The 11,991-nt window shown below is 35.6% G+C and overlaps 1 protein-coding gene across 1 annotated transcript; it reads right to left on the bottom strand.

Annotated features, from left to right (window-relative positions):
- Positions 1-491: 491 nt before the first annotated feature.
- il2rb (interleukin 2 receptor, beta) lies at positions 492-11,666 on the bottom strand. The gene is made up of 9 exons (XM_073833545.1): positions 11,581-11,666; positions 9,245-9,362; positions 9,078-9,150; positions 8,873-8,960; positions 7,371-7,504; positions 6,988-7,219; positions 6,751-6,853; positions 5,725-5,809; positions 492-4,088 (listed from the first exon to the last, which is right to left on the bottom strand). Exons 1-9 carry the CDS (start codon positions 11,657-11,659, stop codon positions 3,366-3,368), a joined length of 1,635 nt encoding a protein of 544 aa, XP_073689646.1. The 5' UTR covers positions 11,660-11,666; the 3' UTR covers positions 492-3,365.
- Positions 11,667-11,991: the final 325 nt, after the last annotated feature.

Raw genomic sequence — 11,991 nt, 5'->3', positions numbered from 1 at the left:
TTGTTTTCACCCAGATATAATGTCTCTGGTTACTTCATCCCTCTGTCATGAGCTCACTGCTGCCTCCTGGTGGAAAAATCAACAGTTAGACCAAATTTCCTCAAATATGGTCAAACCAGACAGGACCATCACCTATACTGTATGAGGTCCAGGATGCTAAAAGGTGTGGCAAGAATCATAAACAACATACTCCTAAACATAACTCACATAGCCACATAACCAAGTCAAAATGGCTGTTAATGATGTTCTTACTCCTCCTCCCCTAGATAAACTATGTTGTTATGGTTCACTGAGTTCATTTTTTAGGCCACGCAGGGGAGATAAGCTTGACTTGTCTGGTTACACAAGCTGCGCTCCTCAGTGGTGAACGGAAACGGGCTGGCACTTATAAATGTCAGACCACATACTACCTGCAATAACTCTACTCATTCACACACACACATATACACACACAAGATTTTTGTGTAAACAACATGACACTCACACCGTCATATTTTAAGGAATTTATTTTATTTTGTAAAAAAACATGCAAGAATACATTGGATAACTACAATAAAAAACGTAACAAACATAAAACAAGTATTGAGTAATTGCAACAAGTACCAAATGAATACCATTCTTTGTTCAAACAAAAATGCATATTTTACTAGTTTAGAAAAAACGCGAAGTCGTCATTATAATGGAATCCAGAAATGCTCAAATAATGCAAGTCCTTAAAGCAACTTTTTTTAACCTTAAATTATCAGTTTTAAAACTATTATGGTTGTACACTTGAAGGTCTGTTCTGGAAGTATTTAGGTTTGGTGAGCAGGTACAAACTTCTGCAAAAAGGACAGTTGTGGGTAGAAGGGATACAACTATAGGGTTGCCAGGTTTTCACAAGAAAACCTACCCAATTGCTACTTAAAACTAGTCCAAAAGTAGCCCCATTGCATTTCGAGGGAGGTCCCCTGGTAAAAATTGCATTCTGGAGGGTAAAATACATATTTCCCCTGGTAAAATTAGCATTCCAGGAGCTAAATATTAAGTTATTGGGTTCGCTTCAAACCACATAAAACAACCCATGGCAACAGTGTTAAAGCAGCCCAATTCCGTGGGAAAACCACAGACTTGGCAACACTGTACAACTGTGGTCGAAAGTGACGCAAAATTGTAACCTATAATAACAATAAATTAAATGTGCTACCTATTACATTCTGTTTTATTAATGTCTTCACCTACCCCAAACCTAAACATATTCCCTATAATATTGCAAGTACAGTAATTATTGTTGTTCAGCATGACAAAAATGGATTTTTAACTAACTGTAGAGGGCGCTAAAGTCGCAAAAATACACCAGACTACCTACAGTTGCTTTAAAACCGTTTAAAAATGCACAGATATCAGTAGCCTATATAGGAGTGTAGTAATATCTCAAGAGATTTTTATCTGGAAGAACCTTGAGGCTTCTGCATTCATGGATTGCCGTGCAGGCAAAAACGACCCCCTGAATCTCTAAACAAATAATTCACATTTAAAAAGCAGCATTTGTACCAAGTTCATAGCAGTCAGATAAACATTAATAGCAGCTAAAAATCAAGCAAATGCTTTGCGCTCGATTTTGAATGTTACAAAAGTTCAATTTAGAGATTTGAACAATTCAATTATTTCAGCCAATTATATTTCACAATTAAACTATGAAATGGTGCCAGTAACCTCTTGCAATTCAAGTTGTATACGGTATATTCAGCGTCAACATTTGCTAAATTAAACATTATTAAACTGATAAAGCAAACATAAACAAGATATACTAAAATCAAACGTGGTTCCTTGATATGTGTTGAACAAAAGTGTAACAGTTGTTTTGTAGGAATGTTCTGGGTTCAGAAACTTAGCATCTGACAATCATTTCAACTTGATCCTTTTCATACAAAAACGTGTTGTCTTAGCTGTAAATGTGTCTTTATTGTCCTTATTGCAGTGGCACTGACATTCAAATAAAGCTACCCAGAACATGCCTTTAAATCTAGCTTATCATGTCGCTGTACAAAGGTATCTAAAACATAACAGTTTAATGCCGTTATAGTGCAGCTATTGTGGATCTTAAACCTTTTTAATACTCTGTAATTCATTCAAATGGAATACAGTAATGATACAGTTATGCAGAATTAATGCAAATAAACTGTCTAAAGGAGACCAGGGCAGATTGTCACAAGATGGAGTACATACGTATGTGACCCTGGACCACAAAACCAGTCTAATGCCAAAAATCATTAAGATATTAAGTAAAGATCATGCTCCTTGAAGATCTTGAAAATTTCCTACTGTAAATATATCAAAACTTAATTTTTGGTTAGTAATATACATTGCTAAGAACTTCATTTGGACAACTTTAAAGGTGATTTTTCTCAATATTTAGATTTTTTGGCACACTCAAATTCCAGATTTTGAAATAGTTGTATCTTGGCTAAATATTCTTCTATCCTAACAAATTACACATGTTTGTTTTCTATAGCAGCGGCTGTTAAAACTAGAACCAATTTTGTGAGTTCTACCCTACAACAAGGTATAAATGTCATAAGTGTCGGGGCAAGTTGTCACATGTTTTCAGTTTTCCAAACAATGGTATGATATGATAGTATATTACTATCTTGTATGTATTTGCTTCTTTTTGAATGGTTTCATTCAATTTCACTAATCTTATTCATATTACAAATTTATTAAAGCCTGTAAAAGGCTATTTAATGGCAGGTTCCCACTGTGACAATTTTTCCCCATAGAGTGGGGCATATTGTCACAAATGGTCAATGTAATTGGTGTGATGTTATGATTGATTAACTGTTTTTCCTACATAATGTTCAACAGCTTTTTTTTTAAGCCAAGTCTTTAAGATACACTACAATTCAAAAGTTTGGGGTCAGTATGTTTTTCTTATGCATTAAATTGATCAAAAGTGACAGTAAAGACATATATAATGTTTTAAAGTATTTCTATTTCAAATACATTTCTTTAAAACATGTGTTTTCACTAAAATATTATATTTTCAACACTGAAATTAACAAAAATGTTTCTAAAGGATCATGTGACACTGAAAACTGGAGTAATGATGTTAAAAAATTGAGCTTTGCATCACAGGAATAAATTGCATTTTAAAATATATTCAAATAGAAAACAGTTCTTTTAAATTTGAATAATATTTTACAATATTACTAATTTTACTGTATTTTTTATCAAATAAATGCAGCCCTGGTGAGCATTAGACTTAAAAACATTAAAATATTTACTGACCCCAAACATTTGAACTGTACTGTATCAGTCAGTACCGAACCTGAGTTTTATTTCACCCAGATCTCCCCTTTTTAGATATAGATGGACAAGGCCTGATCTCAGATGGATTTGTTGCTGTATTTCTGCATCTCCTTCAGGGTCAGATATCCACTCCCGCAGGGCTCGATCATGGAGGACGGTCTGACCACGGCGGCCTCTGCAGGCTCAGAGGTGAAAGCGCAGATAGGTGCTCTCACAGGTTCAGACCAAGGTGTGGTGATGGCCACCGGAGCGAAACTCTCTGCTGGGCGAACAGCATCGTGGGAACCCTGTGACAGCGACATAATGAAGGAAACCAGAGCTTGTCCTTCTGCCGCACATCTCTCCGCTCCACTGCCATCTTCATCATCTTGGTCGTCCTCAAAATGCTCATCTCCAGGCATTTCTAACCCTGAATCCGGGCTCATGGGCTGCTCCGTCTGGTAATTTGGGGTTTGCAGACAGTCGTATGAAGACCCAGGCGATGAAAGATTGGAGTTTGTGCCTTCCTCAGGGTGGTAGGTGAAGTACACGGGGCAGGTTTCGAGATAAAGAGAGCCGTTATTGGATTTACTATAGAAGTAGCCCATGTTGGAGAAAACGGATGATGATGCATGACTAGTGCCGCTGTTCTCCAGTCCAGAGTCCATCTGATTTGGCTGAACGAGCGCGGCAGCAGACATCTGAGCGTCAGGATCCATCAAAGACACGTCCCATAAATCCGAGACCTCTACAGGCGAGATATTGTCACATGACTGAGGGGTAAGGAATGGCCCAACAGTATTCTGACAGCCCAGCCATTTCTGTGGACAGGTAAGAGGAAATGCATGTGGTCAGTGTGTGTGTGCTCTGTGGCTTGCTGAAAGAAGATATGAGTAGGCATTTGCAAGAAATGCAGGTTTCGGCCACATCTGTAAACATGGGTGTGTGTGAGAGAGTTTGCATGGGTTTTGCATAGGAAGAAAAATGTGTGAACCTGAGAATGTAATTAGTGTTCTTACACACTGAAGTATTCTCAAATGTGCTGGTGTGAATACACCACAATGTCAGTGTACACTACCGTTCAAAATGGTTTATTGAAAGAAATTTGATCCGGCATGCATTGTATTGCATTAAGTGACATATAAGACATTTATAATATAATTATAACATTTCTGTTTCAAATAAATGTATTTAGTTTTTTAAAATACATTTTTAACATCAACAAATCTGGAAAAAAGTGTGGAAGCCTATTTCTGCCACTGAATTACATTTTTTTTTAAAGGTTATTGCGACTTGTTATCTAACAATTTTGACTTTTTCTTAGAATTGTGAGATATAAACTCACAATTGTGAGTTATAAGGTCCGAATTCCGTGATATAAACTCACAGTTCTGAGAAATGTCAGAATTGTGATATAAACCCGCAATTGCGAGTTAAGTCAGAATTGCGAGATACAAACTCGCAATTGCGAGATAAAAGTTAGAATTCTGAGATACAAAGTCGCAATTGCAAAAAAAAAGTCAGAATTGTGAGTTTATATCCCGCAATTCTGACTTTATATCAAGCAATTCTGACTTTATAACTCGCAATTGTGCGTTTATATCTCACAGATATATCTCAACCTTGTCTAAAAGGTGCTCAAATTTCGACGGCCAATGGCAGCCATGTTTTTTGAGATACGCAAATGTCCTTGTAGACACTTGTAGACACTTCAGACCAACACCGTGCACACCGATTTTCATGTTGATAGGACAAATGGTTGTGCAGATGTTTTTTTATAACGCCACCAAGTGGTCAAGCTCAGCGATTTTTGTCCTACGTCCTCAGGTTGAGCTCTTACATAAGTGTTCGGAGTTTGGATGAGAAATTTCATTCCATTCAGGAGTTATAGGCCTTTTACTAAAAGTGGTGCCGAATGTTTTGGCGCCATTTTTCATGGCGATTTTGTACTTTTTATCTCAGCAGCGCCCTGTCAGGCCGATTGGGGTGAGCCTTTGTCATGTTGTAGGTGGTGGGAGTACCACCATGCCTCCAAGTTTCAAGTCTCTATGACTTATGATTTGGTCTGCACAATCAGTTTTACGTGGAGATCATTGATCCATGACCATTCTATCCATTACAATAGGGTTTCAGTGCTACGCGATTGAACGCCTAGTAATAAATATTTAATGAACAGCAAATCAGCATATTAGAATCATTTCTGATGGTTTAGTGATGGATTCTGATGAGAAATGATGCTGAAAATTCAGCTTTACATCACAGGAATACAAAATTATTTTAATAATATTTCAAAATATTACCATTTTTACTGTATCTTCGATAAAAAAAAAAGCAGTCTTGAGGCTTTTTTCAAAAACATAAAAAATCTTACTGACCTGAAATGTTTGAACGGTAGTGTAAACACAAGCACTTTGGAAACTAGCATAGTACGTATGCAGGAAATGCAGCTTAACTCACCCGGAAGTTTCCGCCATGAACAGTGTGAAGAGGTTGGAAATATTTGGAGGGGTCTGGAACATGTTGATTTTTTGATTTTAATGATCTGCAAAGATATAATGATGCTTGATAATGATGACAAGCAAACACAGATATCAGGTTCAAACACCAATGAGTATACACTGACACGGAAACAGACGCCCACACAGCACTTTCCACAAATAGACTAAAAACTAGCACTTGAACGTCTTAAAAAAGGAGGTCAAATATTTTGTCTTCTCCAACGAAGGGTCAAAAACAAGGCTTTAGCCTTCAGAAAATTTTGTTCATCTACCTGAGGAGGTCAAATTAAAAAGTTATACATTATTTTTTGCTCCTGTTTGCAACTTTGTTTTAAAAAAGTTGTTTTAAAAAAGTGTACTTTTAAATCAAAAGTAAGTCAGTACACTTAAAACAAACTGTGTCTAGTGTCAGTGTATATTAAGCCACAAAATTACTATTTAAATATAAATCCTGTATGTCTGTATGCAGATTTGATTTATTACACACATATTGAAGTGAACGTGGCACTCGCCTTGTTTTTAGCCTCTGCCGTCTCAATATATGACTACGTGAACACATGAACGTAATCTCTAGAACTGCTCTGAGAGTCACTTCATGAGCATTTTACCATTTCTTGTGAGAAAACAACAAAACTACCATCTTATCATATACAAACAGAACAATAAAGGTCTTCGCAGCAACCCGTCAAAATAAAAGTTCAGCTTAACTTGAAGAAATTGTGACAGAAATAGATTAATTAATGTAATGATAGTAGTACTACTACTACTACTAATAAAATTATTATTAAAACATTATTTTTAAGGAATATTTACCAGAAAAAATATTTAACAGAATCTATTTAGCAGAAAATTGCAAATACACAACACAGTATTTCCGTTGCTAAAAAAATGGATTTTATAGTGCCCTACCTAAAAAAGTCAACAAGGAGGTGTTACTAAATAAAGGATGGGCCATCAAGACATCACGTATACATCTAATACTCACCGGTTGCTTTTCTTTGCTTTATAGATGATCAAGCAAGGAAATACAGCAAAAACTGTAATTATGGATATTCCAATGATCAGAACATTACGCATATAATCAGGTGCTAAAGAAAAAAGAAAAACAATGCTGTCATGAAACAATATTATATTTATATCAATTATATTATTTGATTATCTTAACTCACCGACAAAGATCATTATATTATATTCTGACTACTAAGCTGACAAGAGGCCGCACCTGGTGGAGATGCATCATCTTCTGGTTTTCCTGGTTCCCCTGGTGGCTTTCCAATCTCAGACCTCCAGGACACAGTAGGACTCCAGTCACTCCATTCCCCCTGAAAATAACCTTTATCTTTGGGCTCAGCAGGCTTCACACGCGCCCTGGCCTGGTACTCTTCTCCTACAGTCAGTTTATTATGGTTCAGCTGCCATGTACCTTCATGAGTGGCATGCCCATGTTCTGCTGTCTACAGCACAGACGCGCGCAAAAATATGCATGAATATGAATATGCAACATCTGAGCAGGTTACTGAAGATTTAAATGCATGACGTTTTATTTGATTAACTAATTAGGTAAATATTAAAGAAAACGTGGAATTCAAACAAATACTCGCTTACCTTCCAGCTTGTATGTGCAGCTTTATACTGCAGCTGAAATTCATAATATTCTATGCCTTTTGGAAAGTTACTCCCTTTACTCAAGGTTACGTTGTCTCCTCTTACAATGGGCTCATCTGGCGGTTGGGTCTTAACTGTCATTTAAAAACAAAAATAAAATAAAAACAACCATGAAGAACATTTAAGCATTTAAAATATAACAACAGCAAAGACACGAGTTTCAAATATATACAGCTGAAGTCAAAAGTTTACACACACCTTGCAGAATCTACAAAATGTTAATTATTTTACCAAAATAAGAGGGATCATACAAAATGCATGCAATTTTTTATTTAGTACTGACCTGAAGAAGATATTTCACATAAACTACATTTACATATAGTCCATGAGAGAAAATGATAGTTAAATTTATAAAAAATCATCCAGTTTAAAAGTTTACATACACTTAGTTCTTAATACTGTGATGTTACCTGAATGATTCATGATTATTTGTCCTGAACAGTTAAACTGTCCGCTGTTCTTCAGAAAAATCCTTCAGATCCAGCAAATGTTTTGGTTATTCAGCATTTTTGTGTATTTGAACCCTTTCCAACAATGACTGTATGATTTTGAGATCCATCTTTTCACGCTGAGGACAACTGAGGGACTCATATGCAACTATTACAGAAGGTTCAAACGCTCACTGATGCTCCAGAAGGTAAAACAATGCATTAATAGCCAGGGGTGAAAACTTTTGAACATAATTAAGAGTACTAGAATAAAAAGTACTTTTTTCTTATTTTGTCTGAATATCTTCTTTTTTTCATTTAGTACTACCCTTCAGAAGCTACTGAAAATACTTAGATGTTTCCCAGAAGACAAAATAAGTTACATTTACTTCAAATAAAATAAAATTTGGTTTTTCTTCTGGAGCATCAGTGAGCATTTGAACCTTCTGTAATGGTCCCTCAGTTGTCCTCAGTGTGAAAAGACGGATCTCAAAATCATACAGTCATTGTTGGAAAGGGTTCAAATACACAAAATGCTGAAAAACCAAAGGATTTGTGGGACCTGAATGATTTTTCTGAAGAGCAGTGTTTTCAACTGTTTAGGTAAAACAAGGAACTCATGAACAACTAAAAAACAGTATTAAGAATCAAGTGCATGTAAAATTTTGAACAGGGTCATTTTTATAAATTCAGTGTGAAATAGCTTATTCAGGTCAGTACTAAATAAAAAATTACATGCATTTTATATGATCCCTCTTATATTGGTAAAATAATTAACATTTTGCAGATTCTGCAAGGTGTACGTAAACTTTTGACTTCAACAGTGTATAAAAAAGGGTAGGTATGTGTAATAAACACATTTAATTCTACACATTATATAAGGTATTATATAAGATATATAATGCATTCCAATGGCATAAAGTTCATTTAAAGTTTGCCAGAGTGCAAGTATATATTTACCTGTCATTTCTAACATATCTACAGCCTACTAACAGCAGAAATAATTCCACTTACTGTGTCTGCTAGGCTGATAATACAGGTTAGTGATGACAGATCCGTTACAGGTTACATTCAACCAGATTTTGTTAAGGAAAAAAAAATTCTGTGTTAAAGAGAGGGGAATGTAAGAAGAGAATACATGTTAATCAACTATAGTCATTAAACTAAAAATAGTAAATAGAATAGTAATTTAACTAAAATTTCATCCATTTCTACTTACACCTATGCCAAAGGTTAAAGAACAACTTCTCTTAGGATGTGATTGACTGCTCAGTGGCACCAGTTCACATGATCTACAAACACATTTAAATCCATTTCAGATTTGAAAAGGTTTGTTAATCGGTGTTAAAATTGTCCATCCTGGGACTTGAAACTAAAACCTCAAACCTTTTGGTGTCACTTTTCCCCACAAGCACACATTGCTGGCCGGAGAAATCTGTAGAGTTCCACCACACACAAGAAATGTTTGTCACATAGTCACTCACACAGGTCAGACCTGCTGTTCCTGGTCAAATCAAAAGACACACATAAGAGATTAGAAAACATATGTTTTGTTTTTGAAGATTTACAAGGTTGCAAAATGGGCAAAAAGTTTCCTACAAAATAGATGGACATAAAGGCATTGCCATAAATCATAAACATGACACAAACATCACATTAATTGGTTCTCAGAGCATTTTGGGAATTTTAGTTCTTGGTTTTTAGAACATTCCCAAAATATACTTGTTTAAATTTGGTTAGCTAGGAAAGCTTTCTTTACGGAAATATAATGATCTGTTGTTTTAGATTGCAAAATGATCCCATAATATTAATTATTGGAAAACATTCTGTATGAAATAACCGTAAGGGAATGTTGCATAGAGTTTTTTTTTTTTTTTAGGTTGCCATATACAGAGCCTTGCGGAAGTATTCAAACTCCTTCATTTTTTCGCAGTTTGTTATGTTGGTGCCTTATGTTAAACTGCTTTAAATTACTTTTTCCCCCACATCAATATTCCATACACCATAATGACTAAGTAAAACACATACAGTATTTGTAACAATTTTGCAAAAAAAACTTAAATCATTCCATTGCATAAGTATTCATACCCTTTTCTGGGGCAGTTGAAATTTAGCTCAGGAGCATTCATATTGCTTGTAGATGTTACTATACTTTGAGTGGAGTTACTTGTGGCAAATTCATTTGAATTATTATGATTCGGAAAGGCACATACCTCAGTAAAAGGCCTAACAGCTGAAAATGCATATTAGTGCAAAAACCAAGCCCTGAGGTAAAAGAAAAAACTGCCTGTAGAACTCAGAAACAGACTTGTGTCAAAGCTCAGATCTGGGGAAGAGTTCAAAAAAATCTGCTGCTTTGAAGGTTCACACAACATGTAGCCTCCATTATCCATAATGGAAGAAGTTTGGAACAACCACGACTCTTCCTAGAGCTGGCCTCCTGGCCAAACTGTGCAATTGATGGAGAAGAGACTTGGTTAGACTGGTGACCAAGAAGCTGATGGTGACTCTCTAGTTGAGCTCCAAGATCATATATGCAGATGGGAGAAACTTACAAAAGGACAAACATCACTGCAACACTCCACCAATCTGGGCTTTATGGCGGTGTGGCCTAACTCAATCTTCTCCACAATGAAGACACATGAAAACACACTTGGAATTCGCACTCTCAGACTGTGAGAAACAAGATTCTCTGGTCCGATGAACCTCAGTTCCATGCATCATGTTTGAAGGAAGCCAAACGTAAAATAAAAGGGTAGTTGGAAAGCTAATGACTGCAAAATATAGAGATAGCCTCAATGAAAACCCAGTCCAGAGCATTCAGAACCTCAGACTGGGCAGAAGGTGACAACTCTGTGAATGTCCTTGAGTGGCCCACCCAGAGCCTGGGTTTGAACGCAGTCAATTTCTAGAGAAACCTCAATGGATCCAAGCTAACAGTGATGAAGAGGTGAGGAGAAGAATGGCATATAATTGCCAAATGCAGATGTGCAAAGCTTGTTGCATCATACCCAAAAAAACTGCTGTAAAGGTGCTTCAGCTAAGGGTATGAATACTTATGAAATGTACTTTATTTTATTTTTTATTTTTAATATATTTGCAAAGTTGTCACAAATCAGATAAAAGTTATCTTTCAAATCTGCAAAGACTGTTTGTTTACCTGTGTGCACCCAGAATAACAATGAAACGTGCTTTTGTAAAATAATTAAAGCAAACAGGATGCACTTTTTGCCATCTCTGTAAACTTGAGTGGCAAACTTCGAAACTTTGTGTATACTTGCCTCACAGACATTAAAAAATATATCTATATAGAGTGAAATGCCTACTTTGAAATGAACTAATTTAAATAGAAGACAAATATTCTCTGATTATCACTACTGCGGAGATGACGAGTCAGTGTCACCGACTTCATCTCTCAAGCGGAAAAACAAAAAAAGCACTAGTTTAATTTTAATATATTTGCAAAGTTTTTTGATTTGTCATTATAGTGTATGGAGTGTAGATTGATGTGGGGAAAAAAAGTTATTTGAAGCAGTTTAACATAAGGCTGCAACATAAAATGTGAAAATGAATGGGTTTGAATACTTTCGCAAGGCACTGTCTAGGTTATTTTAAAAAACATGCAACATTCTAGAAACGTTATTTTATGGTTGTAAAAATATAATATCTAAACAAGGAGCATATACTAATGTTAGGTGGAATGTTCTGTGTTTGCTAGATACCTGTTTGCGTGTTCCCGGACTGGCCAGTTCCATAAAATATGATGAAGATAAAGAGAGGGGTATACCAGTAATCCTTCATCACTCCTTGGATCTTAAACACACATGTGAAACATAAAATAAATAATTAACATTCTGCATAATATAACAGGTTTGGAATGGCATGAGGATGAAGAAATCATGACAGTTTTAACTTTTAGGTTAACGAACACTTAAATATCTATCACATATACACTACCAGTCAAACGTTTTTGAACAGTAAGATTTTTAATGTTGTTTAAAGAAGTCTCTTCCGCTCACAAACCCTGCATTTATTTAATCCAAAGTACAGTAAAAACAGTAAAATTTTAAAATATTTTTACAATGTAAAATAACTGTTTTCTATTTGAATATATTTTAAACTCTAATTGATTC

The sequence above is a fragment of the Garra rufa genome, chromosome 1 (genome assembly GCF_049309525.1).
Source record: "Garra rufa chromosome 1, GarRuf1.0, whole genome shotgun sequence".
In the NCBI taxonomy this organism is placed as follows: Eukaryota; Metazoa; Chordata; class Actinopteri; order Cypriniformes; family Cyprinidae; genus Garra; species Garra rufa.
The sequence above is the reverse complement of the archived record's forward strand: the minus strand, read 5'-3'. Positions and strand labels throughout refer to the sequence as shown.

Excerpts from the sequence above, each read along its gene's own strand:
- il2rb (XM_073833545.1), bottom strand. The coding sequence starts at position 11,659 with ATGAAGGATTACTGGTATACCCCTCTCTTTATCTTCATCATATTTTAT. Across the intron at positions 7,505-8,872 it reads TTATCAGCCTAGCAGACACA|TTAAGACCCAACCGCCAGAT; the intron begins GTAAGTGGAATT and ends TTTAAATGACAG. Across the intron at positions 4,089-5,724 it reads TTCATGGCGGAAACTTCCGG|AAATGGCTGGGCTGTCAGAA; the intron begins GTGAGTTAAGCT and ends ACCTGTCCACAG.